The 24,729-nt window shown below is 40.0% G+C and overlaps 1 protein-coding gene across 1 annotated transcript in view; it reads left to right on the top strand.

Annotated features, from left to right (window-relative positions):
* The window catches only part of LOC122808183 (deleted in malignant brain tumors 1 protein-like), a 294,916-nt gene extending 273,489 nt beyond the window's left edge, over positions 1-21,427 (top strand). Inside the window, exons 4-6 of the mRNA XM_044079151.1 lie at positions 8,621-8,941; positions 14,100-14,216; positions 21,318-21,427. Coding sequence (XP_043935086.1) covers positions 8,621-8,941; positions 14,100-14,216; positions 21,318-21,427 — 548 coding nt within the window. The remainder of the gene's footprint in view (positions 1-8,620; positions 8,942-14,099; positions 14,217-21,317) is intronic.
* Positions 21,428-24,729: the final 3,302 nt, after the last annotated feature.

Here is a 24,729-nt window from a genome sequence, read left to right as displayed (position 1 = left end):
TTTGGAGAGGGCGGCTCTTACCTGAGCATCTGAAATGTCAGGGGGCAGCACTCTGCTGGGATAGATATTTGCCCTTTTGGTGGGGGGGGGAGTTTGCGCTGAACCTGTCAGCTAGAATGTTGGCAATGTCTGTGGGGTTGGTGTATTTTTTTGTCATTTTGGACTAATTCTGAGCATATCTGGGAATTCCCACCCAGGTTCCTAACATAATTAAAGAAAGCCTTGTGATTATCCTTAGTGTCCTGTGCAATTTTTCTCTTGAAGCTGGCCTTAGACGATTTTATGAGTGCCTGTAGTTTTTTACTAATACTGATCAGAGATGCCTTCCCTTTTTGAGATTTTGCTCTATCATGTAGTAGCTTCCTCCTTCTATTGCATAGTTTGTTTATGGCTGGGGTCCACCAGACAGGACATCTGCCTTTGGAGGATTGGGTCTTGGTTTTATTTGGGATTGCATGATCCATGCATTCCTGAAGGTGTTCATAGAATGCATTTATAAATGATTCTGTGGTCTGGGCCGTATTTTCCACAGGCCCGGGGGCTTTGAAGGATTCCACCTTGGTTTTGAGGAGTGTAAAATTTGCTTTAGAGAAGTTTTTCACTGTGGTTTTCTGGGCAGGGGGTAGGGTCGGGATGTGAATATCCAGTGAGATTAGTTTATGGTCTGATCTTACCAGTGAGGGATACACTTCTGGTCTGGAGCATAGAGTCCCCATGTTGGTGATGATCAGGTCCAGTATGTTTTCCCCTCTTGTGGGAGTGGTAACAAGTTGTTCCATAGCATTTGAGTTTATAAATTCTAGGAACCTTTGGGCTAGGGTGTTGGAGCTAGAGTAATGCTCCCAGTCTATGTTTAGGTAGTTGAAGTCGCCCAATATAATGGTGTTTGGAGAGATCTTCATATTTTCCAGTGTTCTCAGGAAGGCTGAGTGGGGTTCCTGGGTTTGGGAGGGTGGTCTCTAGCAGGCTATAAACTGGAAGGCAGTTTTACCCACTGTTAGTTGCACATGAATAGTCTCTGATGCTTCGTGCTGTGCCACCAACCTGGAGGTGTGGGTATCTTTGATGAATATTGATACCCCCCCCTCCTTTTGTGGTTCAGTCCAAGTTTTGGGGCCGAAAAGCATGGTATGAGGTATAACCTGGTAGTGCTGGGGTGCTCTCAGGAGCCTTGAACCAGGTTTCTATTACTGCACAGATATCGATGTTCTCCATGCTAAGGAGAGTTTCGAGTGCATGCATCTTGAGGTTTAGACTTCTGGTGTTGAGTAGCATTACTCTTAGTTTCTTATCCCTTGTGATACCTATGGAGGTGGGTTTGTCTTTTGAGCCTTGCCTAAAAAAGGCACTATGGGGGTAGCAAGAGCCTTTGCCAATATCCGAAAGTCCAGGGGTGACAGGTGCAGGCCGTCCCTAGTGAAGCATTCTGGCTTGTCGAGCATGTCATCCCAGGCTGACAGGCATTGGATCCCCTTTGAATGACACCAATATTTAAGCCAATTGTTGAAATTGATCATCTTGTCTTCATATTGTGGCATCATTCTTGGTGAGGGTAAGATGCTACTCAAGGTCAGGGTCATACCGGCCTGGGCTAAATGCTCAGAGAGCTCCTCTATGTCTCATTTCATGTAGTCCAGGGAGGTACGTCTCAGGTCATTCACACCAGCATGGACAATGACTGAGTCATATTTGTACTTGCCTTGGAGTGACCTGAGTGCTTGTGTTATGTGGCGGATCCTAGCGCCCGACAGGCAGCTCACCGTGACCTTCTCCTTGTTCAGCCTGGGGAGTGGGACGTCAGTGTGCCTAATGATAGAGTCACCTATTACAAGTGTATCAGGTGTGTTGTTTAGCCTTAAGGGCTGTGACTGTTCAGCACACTGGCTTTGTGAGCTATATGTTGCACGTGTTTTGTTTTGGGGTAGTGGTTGCTTGGGTGTCCACTTTGGAGGTCTCTGCTGCTTAGGCAGATTTTTAGTTAGAGCCTCCGAGTATGTTTTTGTGTGTTTATGTGTTTGGTTTGCTGTCATGGTAGGTCTATGTGAGACTGGAATTGTAGTGAGTGTGGTTTCCTTCCCCTCCTGACTGGTTACACCAGTACTGAGTTGAGAGAGCTTAGCCTCCATTTTGGCTATATGGTTGCATCTCTCACGTGTTGGAATTTGTTGGGAGGAGGAGAGGGTTGTCTGTGTACATGAGGCAGTTGTAACATTGCCTCAAGATTCCCAGATTCACCAGCTGGACCAGAGAGGAGATTGACAACTGACCTTTGGACATGCTAGAATAGTATTGGGAATTCCTTTATAATTGAAAAAAGGGCCAATGGAGAACAAGGTACTCAAGGGGAGTTTGTGAGGGTGTAGTGCTTTTAATTTTTTAGTGCTGACTTATATAATTGCTTTAGTGAACAAGTGCCAGGTAACTTAAATGCAATGTGTTACAGGTAACTTAAATGCAAAAATGACAAACAGTAATTTTCTTTCAAGTGAAACAAGGAAATAAGTACAGTAAGCAATGCAGATATCACTAGGGATCCACAGAAGCGCTGAAAAGCCGCGTTTTAGGTGGAATTAGCTTTTCAGGGAAATAACAATCAAACAAACAACAAGCATACAAACAAACCTAGATTCAGCAGGCCTGGATCTAGTCTATGCTACAACAAACAAGGTGTACCAATTTCAGTTTGAAACAGTTCAAATATGCAGGCACTATAAGCCTTTAACCAGAAATTCCCAGCTCAGAAGGGCAGAGTCCAGCCTCTCCTCCCACAAGAGTGCAGACTACGAACCTTCTTAATGTAAAATAACTGGCCTGGAGCCCAAGTGCTTAAACCAGAACTAATACACTTTTAGAATAACAGACACTGAACCCTCAATCAGCAGATTCTTCTCAAAGATGTCCACCAGACTGAGCAGGCAGAACTTCCCCTTAATAAATCTGAACTGAGCTGAGTTGAGTGTAGAGTCTGGAGATGTCCTATATGGTTGTCAATCAGGTCCGTGATTATCCTTTCCCTAAGATTGCATATGAGGTTAGTCAGACTTATGGGTAAGTAGTTTCTTTTGTCAGTTGATGATCCCTCCTTGTGCGGTGGGATGACTGCTGCTGTCCTCACTCTACTGGGACACGATCTGTCTAGGTGCTGTGGTTACATAAATATCTGAGTAGGTCTGCTAGGTCATTTTTCAAGCTAGTTAATAGGCACCCTCATGGCCCATTGATGTTGTGTTTCTAGTTTTAGAGAGTGGATTGATGACCTGTTCTTTTATGATAACTGGCAAAGAAATGGTAGGGGTATTTCATGGGGAGTGACTGAAGGTGTTGAGAGAGGGAAATATGAGCTGAATTTATTGGCCAACAGGTTTGTTATTTCTTCTGGATGAGTATAGGTAGTGCCAACCTTTAAGATTTGAGACCTAACTGCAAAAATACTCTGTGGTTATCCTTGCTTGGGAGGCTATTTTAGCCTTGTATTTAACTTTTAAAGACTAATGAGGGATTTTGTTATCTGTTGTGCTCTCTACCACTTACTTCTAGACAGGAATTTATTCCTTCTGTTGTATAGTCTATTTATGGCAGGGGTCCATCAGTGTGGCTTATTTTTCCAGCTAGAACTTAGTTTAGCTTAGTCTGATACTGGTGCATCTATGCAGTCCTTTAAGTGGTCATACATGGCATTTCTATATACTTCTACTTAAACTTCTATGTTTTTGAAGTTGTAGTAGCTTTCAAATTACCTATGATATAATTTAATAGATTGTAACTTGCCTTGCCCTTGGGGGGAGGGCTGTGATGTTTTCCCATGTTTGTGAGTACTATGTAGTATCTAGTAGAAGTGCAGACCAGCTGTTCCAAAGTATTTGTATTGACAAAGTACAGGTATCTCTGAGCCTGCATGTTATTGGTCATGTATGTTTCCCACTTTATGGATTGGTAGTTAAAACCACCCATGAGCAGTGTGTTGGCCTGAATGTTAAGTGATTCTAGTAACTTCAGGTTTGCAAGGTGATTTTTATGGCTCATGGTTAGGGGCATGCAGATAGTGATAGTATGTTGGGAGTTTTGCCGGTGGTCAGCTGGACATGGAGTAGCTCAAGCAAGTCATCCTGCTAGACCAATCTTGAGTTGAGATTGTTTTTTATGTAAATGGAAACATGTCCTCCTTTTATTTTTTCCCTTTACAGAGGGTGGTCTGAATGTGTGATAGGCACTGTAGCCTTGCACTGCTGGGGTGTTTTCTGCTGCCTTGAACCACATTTCTGTAACTGCACAGATGTCAGCATTCCCCAGGGCAAGAAGAGCTTTCAGGGAGTGCAGTTTGTTGTTAACACTTCAAACAATGAGCAATAGTATCTTAAGCCTGGCATTAAAATAATTGGTTATATTGGTAGGTTTGTTTTTTTGGCACTGCCTAAAAAAGCAGTATTGGGTGGCTAATGCCTTGGACAGTATTTGAAAGCCTAGCAGTGACAGGTATAGACCATCACTGGCAAAGCACGGTGGTCTGCAATCATGTCATCCCAAGTTGACAAATACTGAATCCTTTTGGAATAATGCCAATAGCTAAGCTAATTATTGAAATCAATCATTTTCTGTTTATATTGTGGTATCATTCTTGATGAGGGTAGAAGCTGCTCACCGTGAGGATCATACCCACCAGCGACATGTATTCATAAAGATATCATGTCTCTCGTCATATAGTCCAGGAAGGTACATTTTAGGTCATTCATACCCACATGGGCTATGACTGAGTCATACTGGTACTTGTGTTTGAGTGACCTGAGTACCTGCAAGATATGGCAAATCCTGAGCCCTGACCGTCAACTGACTGTTACCCTGTCTTTATCCAACCTGGTGATGGTGGCATCCATGTGCCTTACGATGGAGAATCCTGTGACGAGAATGTTTGAATGTGTGGTGTTTTGCCTTAGGGACTTGCTTGTCGGGACATTGTGATATGCATTCTTATGTCTACTATGTGTAGTATATGTAGTGTTGACTTGTTTTTGCTTGCATTTGCTTTCTGACAGCAGCATACAGGAGGCCTCTAAAGGTTTGGTAAGTTACTTGTGAGTACTTCCACATATGTGAGTTTGTGTCAAAATCTTATTTAGTGAGGAAGATGAGGTGTGTGTGTGCTGACAAACTGATGTGTCATTTGATTTGTCAGTATGGGAGAGTTGTGTCTCAATTTTGATAGTATAACTATATGCATCATATACTCTGCTTGTTTCACAATTTAATGGTTGTCAGTATACATGAAACAATTACTACATTGCCTCAAGATGCCTATGCCCACCAAGCTGGCAACACATATAGCAGGAAAGTGCCTATCCATGGTTTCAAGTTTTTTACTACATGTTTAACCAGGTGAAGAATGGGTAGATTTAATTGGACTGGACTGGGATGATAGCCCATGGAGGAAGAATGGGTGCTATACTTAGTGTGAACTGCAGTTCGCCAACAAGGAAATGCTGCTCTGTGGGCAACTCAGATGCTCTAAGAGCAGCAGTGGGACTAGGGAAGGTGGCAGACATAATTATTCTAAAGGAATGTTTAACGTGAAAGCACTTGTATCTACACTGGGCACTGCTAATTACCGGTCCATGGACAACACCTTAGCGCAAACATTAGGCTTATATAGAATCTGAAAAAAACAAATTTTACAACAGCGAGTCCTGTAGACCAGTCAGGAAAATGCGCAAGAAGCTTTCAGCCAGCAGCCCTCAACTCAGACTGGTTTGCTAAAGTACATCTCTTCCACAAGAGTTCAGTCAGAAAACCCTCAATGTAAAAATGCTAGTTTTAGAGCTAAAGTCCAGGGAAACCACATATTCTAGATACTACAGCCCTGCAAAACTAGCAGATACAATATAATTAAGTATTACAGCAGCATGGAAACAGCTCAGCTTTGAAGCTCTACTAAAACATGAGAAATGTAACAAATAATACAGATTCTTATATTGTAAAAATAATCAGCAGAGGTGCAAAATGATATTTTCATTCTTTTAGAAGTACATGGAATTATTTGCAGCAGATTCTCTGTAACTCTCAGGTGAAGTAGCCAAACCAAGTTCAGCTCTGAGGAACTGAGCACAAATCCATATAAACAGTGGGCTTATATAGAATCAGAAAAGCAGGTTTTACAACAGCAAAGCCTAACTCAGATAGGTTTGCTACAGCACACTTCTGCCATAAGAGTGCAGACAAAAAACCTTCTTAATGGAAAAGTGTTGATTTTAGAGCTTATGTTCAGGGAAACCACACAATCTAGATACTATGGTCCTATAAAACTAGCAGTTATAATGTAATTAAGTATAACAGCAGCAGTGAAAGTTTAGTTTTGAAACTTTTTAAAGTGTGAGAAATGTAACAAATAATATGGGATTCTTATAAAATACAGTAAAATAATCTGCAGAAGTGCAAGTGACACTTATTGTCTTTCTTTTAGCAGGAGAGAGCTTTAGATGCAGCAGACACTCTGCAACTCTCAAAGTAGCTGAACCAAAAGCAGATCTGTGGAATTGAGTTTAAGACCAGTCCTAGACTATAGGAATCGAAGAACCAAAAACTCACAAATGTATAAACTAGTTTCAAATGGGGTAAAGGCACCAGAGACTAAATTGCCAAAATATGTTGGATTATGAAGAAATTGGCAGAGTTCCACTGTTGATTTACTTCTGCTTTATTGATTACTTTAAAGCTCTTAACTGTGGTGTTGGAGAAACAATTGAAAATTCTGTAGACTGCAAAAAGATTAAAACCAGTCAGTACTAAAGGAGATAAGTACAAGTGACTGGGTTTGATTAGTGGCCCTGGCACTGGAAAAGCAAAGCATGGAGGGAGATAATGACTGAAGGAATGTAGCATGCTCACTTCTACCATCATGATGGAGAGATCTGCACATCCATGAAGTCAGGTAAGGCAGTGCAGTCTTTATGGTGAAGACTTGAGAAAATGCTGATGTTTCAATGAAGGGCTTGGGCTATTATGAGGCAACACTCTTTGTGGAATTGAGGGAAACTGCCATCATGGATAGCCAATTTAATGTCCCTCCTTGGCACTTGTCTTATCCTTCATGGGTGGCTGGATTATGTTGCCTTCAAGTCCTCTCTTACTCAGTGATGGAAACTAATTCACCAGTTGATCAGGAGAGTCAGATGGTCAGCAGGCAGCAAGGACACAAAATGAAAAAAATAAATAAATAAATACAAATAAACCTCATGTTATTTGGTCACATAATGTGATGACAGGATTTATTAGAGAAGACATGATGCTGTGAAACATTGGAGACAAAAGAAGAGGGCAGCAAAGGCTAGGATGTATACACAACATTACTAAAGCAATGAATATAAATTTGCAAGAATCTAAATCAGTGGCCGATGAACTTGTCTGGAGTGTTAAAGTGCTTGTAATTACAAAGAGTCAGACTTGACTAAATAAGAACTCTTCTAACAATCTGTGGTGATTTACCACTTGTTTGTATCTCTGATATTCCACAGACAAATACTTCTGTGAAACAACTGTAATAAACAAACTACAGGACTTCAGAAATGCAATAAAAAATCCACAACACTTGAATGATTTCTTTCTTGTGTTTCAGCACTTTGTCTTGAATTGTGCTGTAAGACAGGCCAAAACTACATTGATATATCTGAAGTAATCCTAGCAGCCCCTAGAGACCATGGAGTTCTAGATATATTTTTATACATTTTATAGCATTTTTCCAAGCTTTTGATTCAGTGATGGTGTTAACAAGTATCACGACTACGAAAAGCAATTCTTTCTGTGTGAAGAAATATGCTCTGTCAAAGCTTTAATATTTAAAGCTGACAAAAATAGTAATTCTCAACAAACTGAGATGTCAGATTCTTACAAGGGTACAAAATGGCTTAGTAGAAAATACTTGGAAATACTGCATACTTCCCTACCACAAAAATAATAGTGACATCCTATTTACCCTCCTGGTGTTGGATTGTGAATAAAGTGAAAGAACAAGTGACCATAATCATATATTTGAAATTGTTGCTGTCATACATATACATATCTTATTTCTCCAACCCTATCTAAAAAGTATCAGGGACAGATTTTAAATATCTGTCTTATATTCTTAGAAAGTTGCCAGAATAACAGATGTTGTATATGCATGCATTTTCAGAAATTATTCAAAATCTGAAATGCACTTGTCTGCCATTATGTAATGATTACTACTAAAGCAATTCACCAGAAAACCACAAATCTTTTGAGGAATACACCAGAACTATGAGGTAAGATTGGTAACCGTTGTTTTTTATTTGCATTGCTTAAATGATTAGCCATGTTGCCGAGCTATATAGAAATGACAATAGAGGCATTAAAGATACCTTCACAGTGCAGTGAAATGAGAAAGTCAGAATGTATAGAATGCATATTATGCAGGCTGTCTGCAATTATGTGTGTTTCAACATTATACATTAAAACTTTATCTAAACTTTAAGTACCAGAAAAACAATGCTAGTACCAACTTGGTAGAATAGTGAAACCATACAAGCATGTATCAGTATAGATAAATTTGAAGATCCAGATATCTTGCAGTGATCAAAAGTGAGATAGTTGAAGGGACTGTATTTTCTCTTTACAGGTGGAGATGGTGAAAATCTAAAACTGGTGAATGGAGGCAGTCCCTGTGCTGGCAGAGTGGAGGTTTATCATGCTGGAGAATGGGGAACAGTATGTGATGAGGAGTGGGACATACAGGATGCTGCAGTGGTCTGTAAACAGCTGGGATGTGGTTCTGCTGTTGCTGCCCATGGAACTGCTCATTTTGGACAAGGGTCTGGAACCATCTGGCTACATAAAGTTAGCTGCAGTGGAACAGAGGAAGCATTGTGGAAATGTTCTTCAAGCACATGGGGACAGTCTGACTGTGGACACTGGGAGGATGCTGGCGTAATCTGTTCAGGTAGGCAACACAGGTGTATTTGCATCTGCTTAAATTGTTTTTTACATAAAAAAAAAACTTAAACTACAAGCAGCATGAAAAAAAAAACATATAACCCATCTTTTGATAGCATATCGGAAAGTCTGTTATGAGAATGACAGTGAAAAAAAAATGGGCACCAGACCTTAGTTCCTGTCGATGATGGTGAATTCTGAAAATGTGTTTGTAAATCACCACAAGTGTAAAACAGGTAGCACTAAATTATTTGATATTTGAACAATTTATGTTTCCTGTCCTGCAGCTAGATCATCAAAAGAAATACAATGAAGTGACAATTTAAACAAACATCATTGTCATTAATTTTATTAGTTGGCTTTTAAGCAAGGAAGGAGGTGATACAGTAAACTCTCTGTTAACCGGAACTCAAGCAACCAGAAAAAAAAACAAAGAAATACAGTACACTTTTCATATGTTGAACTTTCTGTTTCCCCCCTGCAGAAATATAACTTATGTTTTTAGAGTTTTAGAGTTTTAAAAAGGAAGATAGAAATACATTTCCTCTCTCCCCAACCTAAGAACAAGTCAAACCAAACAAATAGTATAGGGTACAGTATTAGTCAGGTCTATTTTTAATAGTAACTCTCAAGCAACCAGAAACTACAGTTATTCAGCATCTACCAATCCCCGTGGGTGCCAGTTAACTGACAGTTTACTGTACATAAGAGACTATCTGTAAGCCATGACCAGGGTCAACAGTATAGGTAAGGCAGAAGAACAATGAGAAACACAAAGGAAGTTTAACCAGAACTGCAAAGAGAGAACATTGAAGTACAAGACATCATTACTTGTTTCAAACATATCCTGTGTTAGCTGCTGTTAAGATTAAATATAAATGAAATTGTAAGGAAAAGAGCAATACAATACTTAGGACTATATCCAGAACTGACGCTACTGATTTGGATACGTGATACCGAAACAAATGCTGCTAACTTCACAGGGAATAGCAACTGAAAAAGAAAGTTCCACTGAAATGATTTAAATGTATTTCCATATCAGACAGAATGAGTCTCACAAGTTTAATGGCATTAAAAGTATGAAAGATCGTATTTATTATTGGTACTTTTTCATCTCTTCATAAAACCTTTCTTGCCATTCTGAATTAATCACAAAAGCAAATGTTCACCTAATTGGACTGCTGATAATCTGGTGAATATCTGTAGCATCAGTGTATAGTAAGGATACTGGACTATAATTTCCCCTTATTTGCCTGCTCCCCTTTGCCTCTTCATGCAAAAGTAATTCTGCCCTATGTCACACATATAACCACCTTACCCCTTGTTTTGATGATGTAATGTCAACACCAGACAATGCCTCCCTTTTATAAAATTTTATAGGGAAGCCATTAGATACGCAGGTCTTCCCCCTCAGTTTTCTCAATGGCTCATTTCACTTTATGTATTCTTTTTCAAATCTTGTTATAGTGTGTTTTTATTTGTGCTTCCCCTACCCTTTGTTTATTGGGGTCTATATCAATTCATCGAAATGTCTGAATTTCGAACACCATATCTTCGAACTTCAAACCACGAACTGCAAAAACATCGAAGTGTTAAAACAGCAATTTTTTTTTTCCACGGAAAAAAATAGCTGTTCCTAGAAACTCACACGCAACACAAGCACACCAAAACAACATCAATCCACACACATACACTCAAAATCCTACATCTAACCCTACACTAAACTGTACATACACTACTACCTATCCACTTACCTTAACCCAAACCCTAACCCCAAGATCCGTCACTATCGCACACTCATCTGAACAGCACCCTAACCCTATCTCACCTATCCCGCTCTAACCCTAAAGTCTTTCACTATCGCAGACCCACCTCACTCACACCCTAACCTTAACTCACCTAACCCGTGCCCTAACCCTAACTCACCTAGCCCGCACCCTAACCCTAACAACCACACAATCGCACACTTAAACCCGACCTGTAACTTCCCACCACAGTCTTGATAATCACAAAGCCACAGAAATAGCCCACTGAATTCTTTCCCTGGGAAAGAATTCGGTGGGCCGCGGCTTCGTGATTACCAGTGTTCGAACTTTACAGTTCAAACATCTGGTATTCGATAATTAGCCATTTCGACGGACTGATATAAACCCATTTATTGTTAACATAGTTAAGTGAGGTTTTTGTTAGGTAGATAGGTAGTCAGGTAGCTGTTGTAAGTTGTGTGTTTTTTTTCTCTTGGTCACTGGTTTCCTATCTTTTGTTCTTGAGTTCTTGTTTTATTCTTGTTTACTGTAGATCTGTGAGTGCATCTTAGCATAATAGTAGTAAGTAAAGTATAATAGCAGCAGTAATAATAATATAATAGTAAATATAATAGTATATTAGTGGTTTCCTTGGTAATTCCTTAGCAATAGTATATATTTTTCTACAGTTGGATATGAGAAAGTATTAAAAAATGCATTGCCTGTGGGCATAAATTCCATTGCAGGATGTGCATGACAAATGAGTGTATTCTTTGGGAGTGGTGCAGCTGGACTCTTAATGTTCCATTTGTGAGGGGTTTGGGTCCAGGGCTGTTAATGACTCTATGGCCAAGTTGTTCCTGATTGGCCTTCATCCCGCTCTCTCTTTGATATTTCTTCTTTCTCGGCACAAAGGTTGGGTCCAACAAACATAAATTGCAGGACTCCAAGTCATCCAATGGGGAACAGAAAAGGTCCTACTTCCCTTTTGCCCAGATCCTTCTTCTTTGGGCCCACTGTCCCAGGAGATCCCACAACTTTCAAATGCCACCTATGCCCTGGCACTATCGGCTCTGACTCCTTAGAGCTGATCACCTTAGGTGCTGACCACCAGGAAGGCTCCATCACTGGCTTCAAGCTTCCCAGCCCCTTTCAGCTCAAATGGGTTCCTTCAGGCAGAAAAGCTTTCTCTTTTTCACCACCTATCCTGCCAAAGCTGTCACTAGATTCATCACCTTCTCCACTCCAGTTCTTAGCCTCACTAGTTTGGATACAGCAGATGGGTTCATTGTCTTCAAAACATACCTACAAGCCCCCATTGATAGCTTCTTTTGTCCTGTCATCAGGGTCAGTGGGCACTATAAAAGTGATGAGGTCGATTTTGCAGATTCAGATGCAATTAGGTCTTATCACTTTAGGTCTAGGTACTACTCCCAGACCTTCATCTCCATTGCTCTGGCTTCCTCCCTCGGCTTTCATGAATCTAATGTCTTTGGGCCTGGCTGCTTTCCACCCTTGGGGTTTTCAGCTTCAGCACACTCCTTGTTCTCATCAATTCTGACTGCTTTGGGGCATATGGACCTTAGAGCTGTGACAATGAGGCTGGGGTTTACTTGTTGAAGTTGATGGTCACTGCTTCACTTTCTTCTTTACCAATTGCAGCTTTGGCTTCAAAAGCTCAGCTCTGGTGTTGACAGAAATAGGCATAGCTCCCACAAGCTCAGTTGTGTCTCTAATATCTTTGGATACTGGGACCCTCAGTACTGGGAGGCAAGTGTCCACTTCTGCCTTCTACATTGTGGAAAGGAGGTTGTCCTGTAAAGAAATGGGTCACATTTCTCCAGCTGATGTTCCATCCCCTTTCTTATCTGGGCCTGCAACCAGTCATCATTCTGCTTCTGAATAGCTTGCATCAGTTGGAGTCCAACCTGTTCCAGTAGCAGAGTTTCCTGTTTCTATCCACTCTCCTCTGGCATTGCAAGAGTGGGAGGTTTGAGGACAGCGGAGGTATAAGAGAAAACACCTTGACTCCCCAGAGGAATCTCTCATGAAACATACTGACCTCAAGTAAGGAGAGGGGTCCCCTTAGTCTCTGCAGGATGATGCCTCATTTGGCAATCTCTTGGAGCTGCTTCAGCAATGCGGAGGCTAAACAAATGAAGCATATGTCTGGAAGAGTTGGTATATTTAGATGCCTTCAGCACTGGCACATCTACTCCATGGGTGGTTCCCCCTCTGGACATGCTTATAAACACAGTGTGCAGGTGGGCATGGAAGTAACCCAATATCGTGGTGCCCATTCCCAAGAAGACTGATAAAACTCTTCCTCCTCCTGATGACTTACCACATTGGAGTAAGGGTCCAGCTGTGGATGCAATTGTGGCAGTGGCTGCCTCCAAGAAGGAAATCTTTGAAAAGAGCTCTTTAGTCCAGTCCTGAATAGACGGTCTTGGGTTTTGCACCATTTAGGGAAGCACTCCTATGTACAGCAACATTCAAGTTAAGGGCACTTAATTACCTATGGCACTTGCCCAGACTCAAATGTGACCTATTGTCTGAAGTATCAAGGAATGTTAAGATGCAGCATTCTCTGGAGATTCAGAAAACTTTGGAAACTCAGTAGACTATCCTGCTGTCTATTCCCAATATCTCCATGAGGCTTATGCAGCCTATTGAGTTTCCTGAGTGGCTGGCTCTGGCATTGCCATATGACACCATCCTTGAATGTGACTATACAGCTTTGTAGATTGCTTTAAGGCCTCCTTCATTAATACTCCATTTTATGGCTCTTCCTTCTTCTGGCCAAACATTAAGAATACTCTAGCTAGGGGCAACCAAGGTGTGAAGACACTGTCCATCATAGGTGTGCATTTTGCCACCCTTCAGTGAACCTTTTCCAGAAATCAGACATAAGGCAAACATCTCTTTTTCAGAAAGTTGCAGCATCTTCTTTTGGAAGATCCTTCAGAGGGTTCCCTGAGGCCAGGTGTGAAACATAATGGATGCAACACATGAAGTAGTTGTAGCCTGCAGAATCAGGTTTTCCATGAAGCTTTCTCTGCCCTGAACGGTTGTCTGACTGTCCTGCTTAAAATTAATTGTGAGTCACTTGGATCTTCACCGATATGCTTGGGAGGAAATCACCTCAGATTTATGGGTATTAAGAGTCATATCCAGAGGATATACTATTCCTTTTTAGAAATTCCAAAGTTTTGTCACAAAAACATCTCCACTCAGTTCAGCCTAGAGACTACAAGCACCATTAGAGATTGACAAACTGCTTGCAAACCAAGTCATCCAAGAAGTTCCACCAGATCAACAAGGATACGGGTCTATTCAAGATTCTTTTCAGTACCAAAGAAGAACAAGGACCTCATGCCTATTCTAAATTTAAGTAAACTGAATTCTTTTGTGAAACAGACCAAATTCTGGATGGTCATGGTGCAGCCATTTTACCTCTGATGGGGAAGGAAGATTCGATGTGCTTGGCAGACCTCAAGGATGCCTACCATTATATAAAGAAAGGTGCACCAGAAGGTAACTGCACTGGTGGCTGGGGGGCAATCACAACCAGTTCAGAGTACTGTCATATGGTCTCACCACAGTCCCTCAAGAATTCACCAAATGCATGGCAGTGATGGCAGTCTAGATCCAGCTGCAGGGATTTCAGATTTTCCTTTACCTGTACGATTGGCTCCCTACCTCCCCTACAAGAGTATTATTGATCACAGCTAGGGATACTTTACTGCAACTAAGTGATCACTTATGCACTACAGTCAATTATCTAAAGTTGCGCCTACAACCTGTTCAGATATTAGCGCTCATAGGTTGCCACTTGGATACAGTCAGCCAAATTACTAGGATACTGAACTCCATAGTGATCAGCTTTTGTGCTCAGGCATTGTTGATTTTTTCACACTCAAAGCCTCCAGCTCATGCAGTTTTGAAGCTCTTAGACCACATGGCAACATCTGTAGGGTTGGTTCCTCTAGCCAGTTATCATATGAGTGCTTTACAATGGACCCTAGCCATATACTGGTCTTTCCTGACTCACGAATGGACTTTTCAATGTGGTTGAGAAAAGTATTTCACAACAAACATCTCTGGTGTTACAGTCTCCTTTAGTGAACAATGGGCAACCATTTGTCCTTTCCCATAGTCACCATGAGCATCTCCCTTCCTTGGTGGGTGGGGACATTTTGAGTACAGGTCAGTTCAAAGGTCCTGGTCTTTTGTAGAGGCCAGCATTCATATCAGATTCCTGGAGATGAGATCTGTCTTTCTTGCATTACAGGCTTATCAAGGAATCTCCTCAGAGCGGTGATTGCAATAAAGATGAACAATATGTCTGCTGCCTGGTATCTTAACAAGCAGGAGGAAGGGGGCACATTCTTATCCTCTTTGCTGAGATGCCATGAGGATTTGACAATTGGAGATTTCATGTCAGCCATTACTCGTTGCAATGCATATCCTGGGGAAGTTCAACATTTGAGCTGACAGCCTCAGCAAGGGCATTCTGCTTCCCAACCAGTGGTCTGTAAATCTGAGAGTTGTGGCTCAGATTTTCTGAAGCTTAGGCATGCCATATTGTCACTACTTTGCCTCCTCAACAGCTATTATGCCTTAGATCCCCCTCTGAGACAGTTACCTAGAGATGCTCTGTTATTTGCTTAGCCCCCAGGACTCCTGTAAATTTAGCCTGGTCCCTCTGATTGTAAAATTTCTCCAGAATGCAGCACACTTCAGAGCAACTGTGATTCTCATAGTACATTTTTGGCCTCATCAGGTGTGGTTCCAGTTCCTTTGGCCTTTTCTGAAGTAAACTCATTGGGTACTAGATCCAGTGGGTCTGGCTCCCCCAAATCTTCAGTCCCGCAAGTTAACTGTGTGGTTTCTCCATTTACCCTGGTGGGTAGAAATCTCAAGGTTTCAAATAGAAAAGCATATTCCAATAAGTGGAGACATTTTGCGATGTGGGTGGAATCCTGAGGACTAAATCCCTTTTCTGTTCCTTTAGAATCTGTTTTAGATTTTCTTGGTAGCTATTTCTAATTGTCATGCTGATAAGGATAATGTTTTTCTGGCTGCTGTCAAGATTTCCAAGGTTTTTTCTCAAATGTACCTTTTTGTTGCATCCTCCAGTTTAGGATTCAGTTCATCCCTGGGATTTGACATTTGTTTTGCAGGTCCTTGAAGGCCTCCTTTTGAACACTTTCCAATGTCAGACTTGAAGTTTTTGTTTTGGAAAACCTTATTGTTGGTGACTGTTACTTCTGCAAGGAGGGCTTAAGAGTTACAGGCTCTTCGCTCTTTTCCTCCTTATTTAGTGTTGCATAAAGAAAGGGTTTCTCTCTGTATGAATCCATCTTTTTTTGCCAAAAGTGGCTTCAGAGAATAATCTTAACAGTTCCATTCATCTTTCTATATTTTTCTATAATTTTTCCTACAAAGGTGACTACCGTCTACATTGTTCGGATTTGCATAGGCAATTCAGATTTTATTTAGACCGTACCAAGGTCTTTGGAAAATCCAGTCAGTTATTTGTTTCCTTTTCAAAATCCAGACTGGGCACATCTATGTCTAAAACGACTTTATCCAAGTGGTTATCAAACTGATTAATTTGCATATTCATTGAGAGGCAAAAACAGACCAGATGGCATAATGGTACAGGTCTTTGCCCCCCATGCACAAGGAACAAGATTTGATCCTGACCTCTGACCAATGCTTGTCTGCCTGTTCTCCCTGTGGGGTTCCTCCCACCTCTGAAAACATATTGAGTGTTTCCACCTCAAGCTTACCTAAGAATGGGTCTAGGGGTAGCAGCACAGATTCTAGATGGTGCCCTATAGGGGGAAGATTCAAATAGTCCAACTGGGCATCTTGTGCAGTACCCTGAAATATAGGAGAACACAGATCACAGACTGCACTCTGTGGAAGGGCTAATCACTCGTCAGTGTATAATACGGCTCTAGGTGATTTGGTTGTGCTAACTAACATTGACAAAATAGACATGGGTATTTACCAGTGATTTGAGGACCCCTACACTGGAATCCATGCTAATGGTGGGAGCAGTACATGTGACCCTATTGGCTGGTGTGCACCCACAGCAGACAGTTGGTATTCAGCCTGGATAGCTCTGTTGAGCAAAAACTGGATGTAAAACCAATAAACCTCAAACACCAACTATGAATTGCTGCACAGGTACATACACAGAATGAGGCTTGAAAGTGGATGGCATGATAGTAAGGAAAAGGCTGGGCATCCTCTGTATCCAGGAGCCAAGATGGAAGGGAAGCCACTTGGCTTGAGTCTACTATTCAGGAGGAAGACAGACTAGAAGGAAATTGTGAGGAAGAGGCTTCAGTAAACAGTGAGGAATGTCATCCGATGTAGTGACAGCAATCAGACACCAGTGTAATGATAGAGCAGTATTCATAATCCTATGCCCCACATCAAAGTTGTTGTGATATTGAGGAAATGCACTCAAACAGCAGTTGAATCTACTAGATATCAGGACAACAGGACTTGGTGTTGATAATGTAATATATGACCACAATACACGTATTGTGACAGATGGAGCAAGATATGAGAACTGCTTGGGTACACATGGATGAGTCAAGAGGAATAAAGAAGGAGACTACATGGCATCAGAGGCACTCTTCCAGCTTCTGAAAAGTATATCAGTGGATGGCTAAAAGAAACTATCAGGTTGCAAGGCAAATTGAAAGATAAAGAAGATAGTCATACACCCTTCATAAGGAATACCAACAACAACCTACCTACTGACTAGTCCACAGGACATCAAAGACAGATGGAAGGAATACTTTCAGTAGCTTCTGAATGAAGAAAACCTCACAGAATCTGTGAAAGAGAGAAGAGGAGGAGGACACCATAAATGAAATAAGAACAGCATTAAGGAAAATGAAGTCAGGGAAAGCAACAAGCTCAAATGAGGTTACAACAGATATGATCAAGATGCTGTATGAGATTTATTTATTTGACATTTGTTTACCAACTGGGCCAGAAAGTGTCCATTTTCAGTAGTGTCCCAGGGAAAAAAGCTCCACAATCAATTTTTTTTTTTCAAAAATCAAATACAGACATTTTAAATCACAAAGTATCCTGTGGTTTCCTTATATTGAACGCCTGCATCCTCCCAGGTTCAGGCAACTTATTATAGCTTTGGAGTTAGCTTACATTGGGGCAAACTCAATTTGAGGAGTAGGTTGAAGAGTGAGGGATTGTGAGTAAAGGACATTAGGCTTGGTGAGTTTGAATTCTGTAGGAATTGGCCATTGTCATATCTGAGTTGGATCTGATAACCCACACGTTGAACCAGCTGGAGACAGTCAACATGAATCTATCATTATAGTTAGTACATAGCTTTTGTTTTTCAGTTGCCAACTCAAAAGACCTCCTTTCCTCCAACAAAGACCAAATATAAACATTTGCATTGTGACCATTCATTAAATGAGACAAATACATAATTTAGCAAACCATTTGTTTTTACCAAATAACATTCATCTACCTAACTGCAAACTGTATGTTTAACAACAAAACAAACTGTTTCCATTATTTGCTGGTTGTCACCCCCCTCCCATCTTGACCAGCCTCTGCCAACAACCAGGTGGTGTACACTATGCATCCTCAGCTTCACCATGAATCAAGATTTTACCTGCCAAGATTCTAGACCCCTTGGGGGAGTATAAGAACTACCTGTGACTCAGAAAAGCAATGGAGATAAAAGAGGGGAAAATAAGCCATAAAAGGCACAAAGGCACTCATCCATTAGCATGATGTGCATGCTGATCCCCCCTTTTCCAAATCAACATGTATCTTAAGTACAAAGCTGTATGGAGTGCAGATTTTTTAATGAATGTCCTGAACATACTGAGCTAACTGCAAATTAAACTAATCCCAAGCCAAGTCATTCAAGTGAATGCTGTCAGTGTGATAAAAATCTGGATCATGTTTCCCCAAATCAGGATGATCAATACAAAGATACCAACCTACATAGCTGCTCTAACTACTCTATAATTCAAAAATCATTGAATAATTTCAATAGCTACACGTTTGCAGATGCTGATCCATATTAGTCTTGGTATGACAGACGACCATCTCATGTATTTGATTGAGAGATTTTGACATAAAGTGACAAAGACAGTCAATGTTTTACCAAGACAAAGAATGAATTTTGGGATGTAACACAAATCATTTCCACCCAAATGAATTATCAATGATTCAGAAACCCTGTTGGCAGTAAACAAGCTCTCAATAGATGGTAATAATTAGTGCAATGATAAACTGAGTTTCCTTGCCATGTTAATTCCAGGTGAGTAGGATTGAGGATAACAGTCAAGCCATTTTGCCTGACTGATGCTATGGAGGCTGCTCTGTAGATGAAGGAGTAGCCTACGATCAGCAGCAGGCATGGATCTAAAAGGCTAATATAAATGCAATTATCTAATATACCTGAGAAAGACATCTGATTACTGTCTTCCTGCATGCTTCATCAGCTCCACAGATTGCTCATTACTGAGTAGATCAGATGCACTACAAATTCTAAAAGAGTGAGAACTATAGGCCTCATGAGCAATACCCTGTTAAAACAATGCCTTTTTTAACTTGGTGTTTGTGTGTTAGGGTGTCAAAGTCTGACCATTTGGTTGTCAAAATAGCAGATCCTGAGGCAAAACCTCACCTGAAATTTGTTGCATTGTCATGCCCCAGTGAAATGAGCAGGATGCCAAGTTTTCTGATTTCTGTAAAGAAGTTTGACGGCCACCTTCAGTTTGATCCATTTTGGAATTTCATAACCAAGCTATCACAAATGAATGTGTTACAACTTCATCCCATTGTAGTGATTGGAGTAATTCAATGATTCTGAAGGCCCAAACATTGAACTAGGTGACTAATATTACCTATATTACTAAGGAATGGAATTCCCTAACTGAATTCATAAGCCCGTTTATTCCAACAGGCAGCAATTGAGCCCCTAAGTGCTTTCTAAAGTCTGTGTGGTCAGAATTCATGTGAATTCATCAATTTTCTGTTGATAAAAAATGATATGTTAAACTGGAATGGTCGAGGCATTTTGAAAGCTAACCTAACAGAGTAATGTGTATCTGTAGGGAGCTCAGGGAGTCTTGTAGGATGCACCTTTGCAAAATATAGTGAATCATGACATCAAGTGACCATGCCTATCTTTAACTGGCAAGCTCAAATAAAAGATTTAAAATTTTGATATTTGCAAAAGTGTAAGATCTCCTGGTGCTTGCATACCATGAGTTGCCCAATAATGTCAACATCATTCTTGTCCAAGAAGCCATATTTGTGGAGGGACTGGTGTGAGCAAGTGCTGAGCCTCTGGAGCCTGTGATAAAAACCTGGAAGTCTAGAAACACAACATAATTTTTGATCAGGAGGCTTTACTTACGGGGATCTGAATAACAGCTTGATTATCAGAATGAAAAAGAAGTTTCCTGTCCCTAAACTGATCTTGCCCAATGTAAACTGCACCTGAAATGGGAAAGATTTCTAAGAATGTGATGTCTTTCCCGACAGACTCCATTGAAGAAGATGGCCATCTGGCTGAAAACCATTTACTCCCAAAGTATTGACTCATACCTGTACTAGACACTGCCTCTGTGAAAAGTTGGACTGAATAAAAAGAGACTCAAATAGATTGCCCCAATTTGATGCCACTGAACTGTCCATAGAATGTTTTCCACAAATTGAAGTCATATTTTACTCTTTTTTGGAATTTGCACCCAATATTGTTTCTTTCACACTCCATTTAACAAATTATCCATGGACCATGGGAATGTTCTACTTTAAGGAATCACTCTACTGGCAAAGTTAAGCAAACCCATAAGTGATATGATCTAAATCACACTGGATTTGGGATCTACTCGAAAATCATCTATGGCTAACTTCAATTGTATCTTGTCAAGGGGCAGTCTCAAAGCTTTTCCAATAACATTGATTTATAGGCCTAGAAATGTAAAGTAGTAACTTGGACCTTCCATCTAATCCTCAGTCAGTTGAACCCCCCACGTGATCACATGAGTCAATGAAATTGTCCATGCCTACTGTGACACCTTTCTTACCTTACCCAAGGAAGTCATTAAGATAATGAATTGCTGCTTGGTGCAAAGCTCTTTGCTGCCAATACCAGTGTAAGGCTGTGCTAAAAGACTCAAAGATAGAATAGGCTGTGGAAGATCCCTTAGCCTTGGCCCTGTTGATATACAAATAACATTGAAAAGACAAGCCAAGCCTTGACCAATCTCATTCTTGAATTGGTAACAAATGCAAATGAAAAGTCAATTTATTATCATGCTTACCCAACCAAGGCTCAATAAACTTTCTAATGCTAGTTGCTGCATCATCCAAAGTGGCATATTTTACCCTGGTGTCACCCACCAAAATAAAGTCATTGATGGGCAACCCAAAAGAGGAGAAGAAGTAATGAATTAAGCAAAAATTGGAAATAAAATATTTGTTTTATCTTTGGAACTAGACCAGGGGGTGAGGTCATGAAATGGTCCCAGGGTGAACTACTAAATGGGCTGATCCTCCTTACAGGTTGTATTTCTTCATTATGAGTATTTAATGCTATACTGTCTTTTCCAAGAGGAGATTTCAAGTTCTTAACAATCTTGTTATTAAAGGCAGCACTGGATTTCAATGAAAAGCCCTGTGAGAATCCTTGCATTAACATCATTGCTGTCTTATGGTCAGAATAGAACTCAATTTCATGGGTGAGTACTTCTTTAATGGGTGACTATGTTGCCTTGTTGCTTCTGTCACCACTGAGAAAGAAAATGTCTGTTGGATTGAAAGGAGCCTCTCCCCTACCTAAAATGAGTCTGCCTGATGCAATGGGAAAAAATGTATCCCTACTGTGTATTACTGTTATTGGTCTGCAATGACTCATCTTTTGCAAACAATTAAAATCTGGGTGGAATTTTCTGCAGTGTGAACAAGTGTGAGAGAAAGGGCAAGCGGACTAAAAACATTTACCGCTGTTGAAAGCCCAACAGGTTTTAATATTCAGAAAATACAGATTGGTTCCTCTGTCCAATATTGTGCTTAACAAGGAATTGGGGTGCTGATGATCTTGCCTTAAGGACTTGTTGACTGCCTTTAATTTCCTGAATCTTTGATAGTATCCTAACCATAACACCCCAAACACAATGAATTTTACTAATAATAAATAAATAAGAAATCAAAGGCAAAGCCAGTTGCAGATCATCTTCAATAAGGAGAGCAATAAATATTAAGAAACCTTTTTCCCAAGAGTCCCAGTTTTTCTGTACCTGTCTATTGTTTTGTGGTTTGCCTACTGCAGCCAATGCAGTCATTAAATCCTTGGAGCCTGCTTTTTCTGCTTCCAGTAACCATCCACTAAATCAAATATATCTGAGTATTCTTGCTTAATGATTTTGTATTTAAAGACTTTAGGGATGTGAGCTATTATGTGTGACCCTGGGGGATTACCATTTTCCAGTGAAGCGTTGGAAGCATTGGCTACTGAGGACATAGGAGATAACATAATCAAATCCTGATTTCACTATCAGAAATCACCTCTGAACAACTTATTGATTTTGGAAACATTGCTCTTTTTGACCTGAATTACCCAAGGAGAGGATAGCCACATGTGAGGTATTAGAAACCCTCCTTCCCTTTGAACAACTGGAGAGCCAAATCATTTTTACAAAACTAAATCAAATAAACTATCCCTACTGAAATCTGGAAGAGACTCTAAAAAATCATGTAGGTATTCTTCTTGTAACTGATTTGTCACAGCTTCACTCTCTTTCTTCTCTTGATATCAAGGGACTCCTCATTACCTGCTTCTTCTAGGGCAGGGGTTGGGATGGGAGCTTCTGGTTGTACTTCAGATTATGATGTGATTTCTGCAGTCCTCTGAGGGTCTGCATCAGTTCTTCTTGACCAGTGCTTCAGCTGACTGGTGGGCATCTAGCATGGCTGCCATTTTGACCTCTCTTGGACCATGATTGGACTTGACAACTGTCAGATTCTAATTCATGAAGCATATCGTCAGCCTCAGAAGTTATTCTGTCCCATTGAGATTTCTGTGACTGCAAGGTTATAGAACCCATGATAAAAAAAAAAACAGTCGGTGATATGCTCAGAATCAGTCTCTGATGTAAACCTGGTGATAAAATTTAAAATGAAGATATCTCTGAGAAAATGAAGTAAAGCCTACCATTAAGGACTGCTAGCCAGTAATGTCCATGATTCCCATTAATAAGAGATTCTGTATCCTAATTCTAAAACCTTATATGTTATGTTTAAAATTAGAACAACAGGAGGTCTATCATACTGCCTTCCTCAATTATATATGTGTGTGTGTGTGTGTGTGTGTGTGTGTGTGTGTGTGTGTGTGTGTGTGTGTGTGTGTGTGTGTGTGCACATGTGTGTGTGTGTGTGTGTGTGCGTGTGTGTGTGTGTGTGTGTGTGTAAATATATATATATAATATATATATATATATATATATATTATATATATATATATATATATATATATGTAGATAGCTATATACTCACACATACATATATATGACATAAAAACTATACAAGGATGATCACCTGAGTGATCCACTCACACTTGATGTCAGGGAGTAAAGGTAAACTTGTATCTTTCCTACTGATGTCAGTCTAGATTTGTTGACAACAGTGTTTGCTTAGACAAATGCTCTATTATGCACTTTTATTTTTATTTATTTTTATTATAGTATGGTCTTCCATGCTGCTGTGTACTTACCAAATACATTTGCCTTTTTAAGGATTTCATCTGCCTATTCTTTAAGCCAGCAGGCATCCATATAATTTCACAGCAGCTTATAGCATTTGCTTTCATTGGTGATATGCTTATAAGGCTTATTAGTAAGAGCTTTAGGGATACAGCAAACCAGTATTTTAAATGTAATTTATGTATAAGCAGTGACAGAGCTAGCACATAATGATCATCCACACTACAGTCCATGACTCACCAACAGTGCTGTTATGAGCTTCAGTCACTAAAAATACAAGGAGTTATTTCAACATTTCATTACTGTATTTAAATAACATATCTAAATATTAAAAAAATGATTATGAACTAAGACTTTTAAACTCACAGAAGAACAAGCAAACTGTAGATCAGATAGGAATTAAAATACCTGGCAGCAACAACATAAACATTAGTTACCTTCTTGACTCTTCTTAATAAATGTTACTTTCTAAAACTCCTCTAAAAGTTTGCATATGAAGAAACCAGACACTATATGAGCAATTCAACAGTTAATTGAATAAGACATATAGGATATTAAAGCAAACTCCTATAGCAAAATCAAGGCAGTGACTGCCTCTCTCAACTCCATTCATCACAAACTGAAAGGACATTTTCAAAGTTCAACATTGAATAAATAACTCATAGCCTCAGATGAGACCATATCTGAGTTTGCAAATCACTGAAAAGTAATAAAGACCCTTTTACCAAATTACTTAAAACCTTAAACTTATCTAATCTCAGTACCCTCCTAACCTTGAAGAAAAATCATTTGCAGTTTCCATACCCTATGAGAAAAAGATTGTATCCCAAACTTGGTATTGCAAACTGTTGTATTTCAAAAGAAACAGTTATTTCTGGTGCCATGATAATGCTGATTAACTTATAAATCTAAGGTGTCAAATAATATAGTATTATTTATACATTTGTACATGACCTCCTCTAACCAATCTATATCATATAGAGTAAGGTAAAAACATTTCCACCAATTTATTTTTATAACTCACTTGTTTTTCCATCAATCTATTTGGCAAAAAAAATATTTTTTACACTCTTAGTAACTTGGAATGGTTATAAATGTAAGTGGCTGGACAGTGAAATATATATGAGCTTACCACAACTTTGTAAAGTGAAGTTAGAACTCTTTTACCACAACTAGTGATACTGCATAACATGTACTTATTCATTATAAAGCACTCCTTTATTGAAAATGTAAGGTTGTCATCATATTTCAAGGTACTATCCAACATC

Source organism: Protopterus annectens, chromosome 8.part0, assembly GCF_019279795.1.
Source record: "Protopterus annectens isolate FY-2018-M chromosome 8.part0, PAN1.0, whole genome shotgun sequence".
NCBI classification, from domain to species: Eukaryota; Metazoa; Chordata; order Ceratodontiformes; family Protopteridae; genus Protopterus; species Protopterus annectens.
The sequence above is the reverse complement of the archived record's forward strand: the minus strand, read 5'-3'. Positions and strand labels throughout refer to the sequence as shown.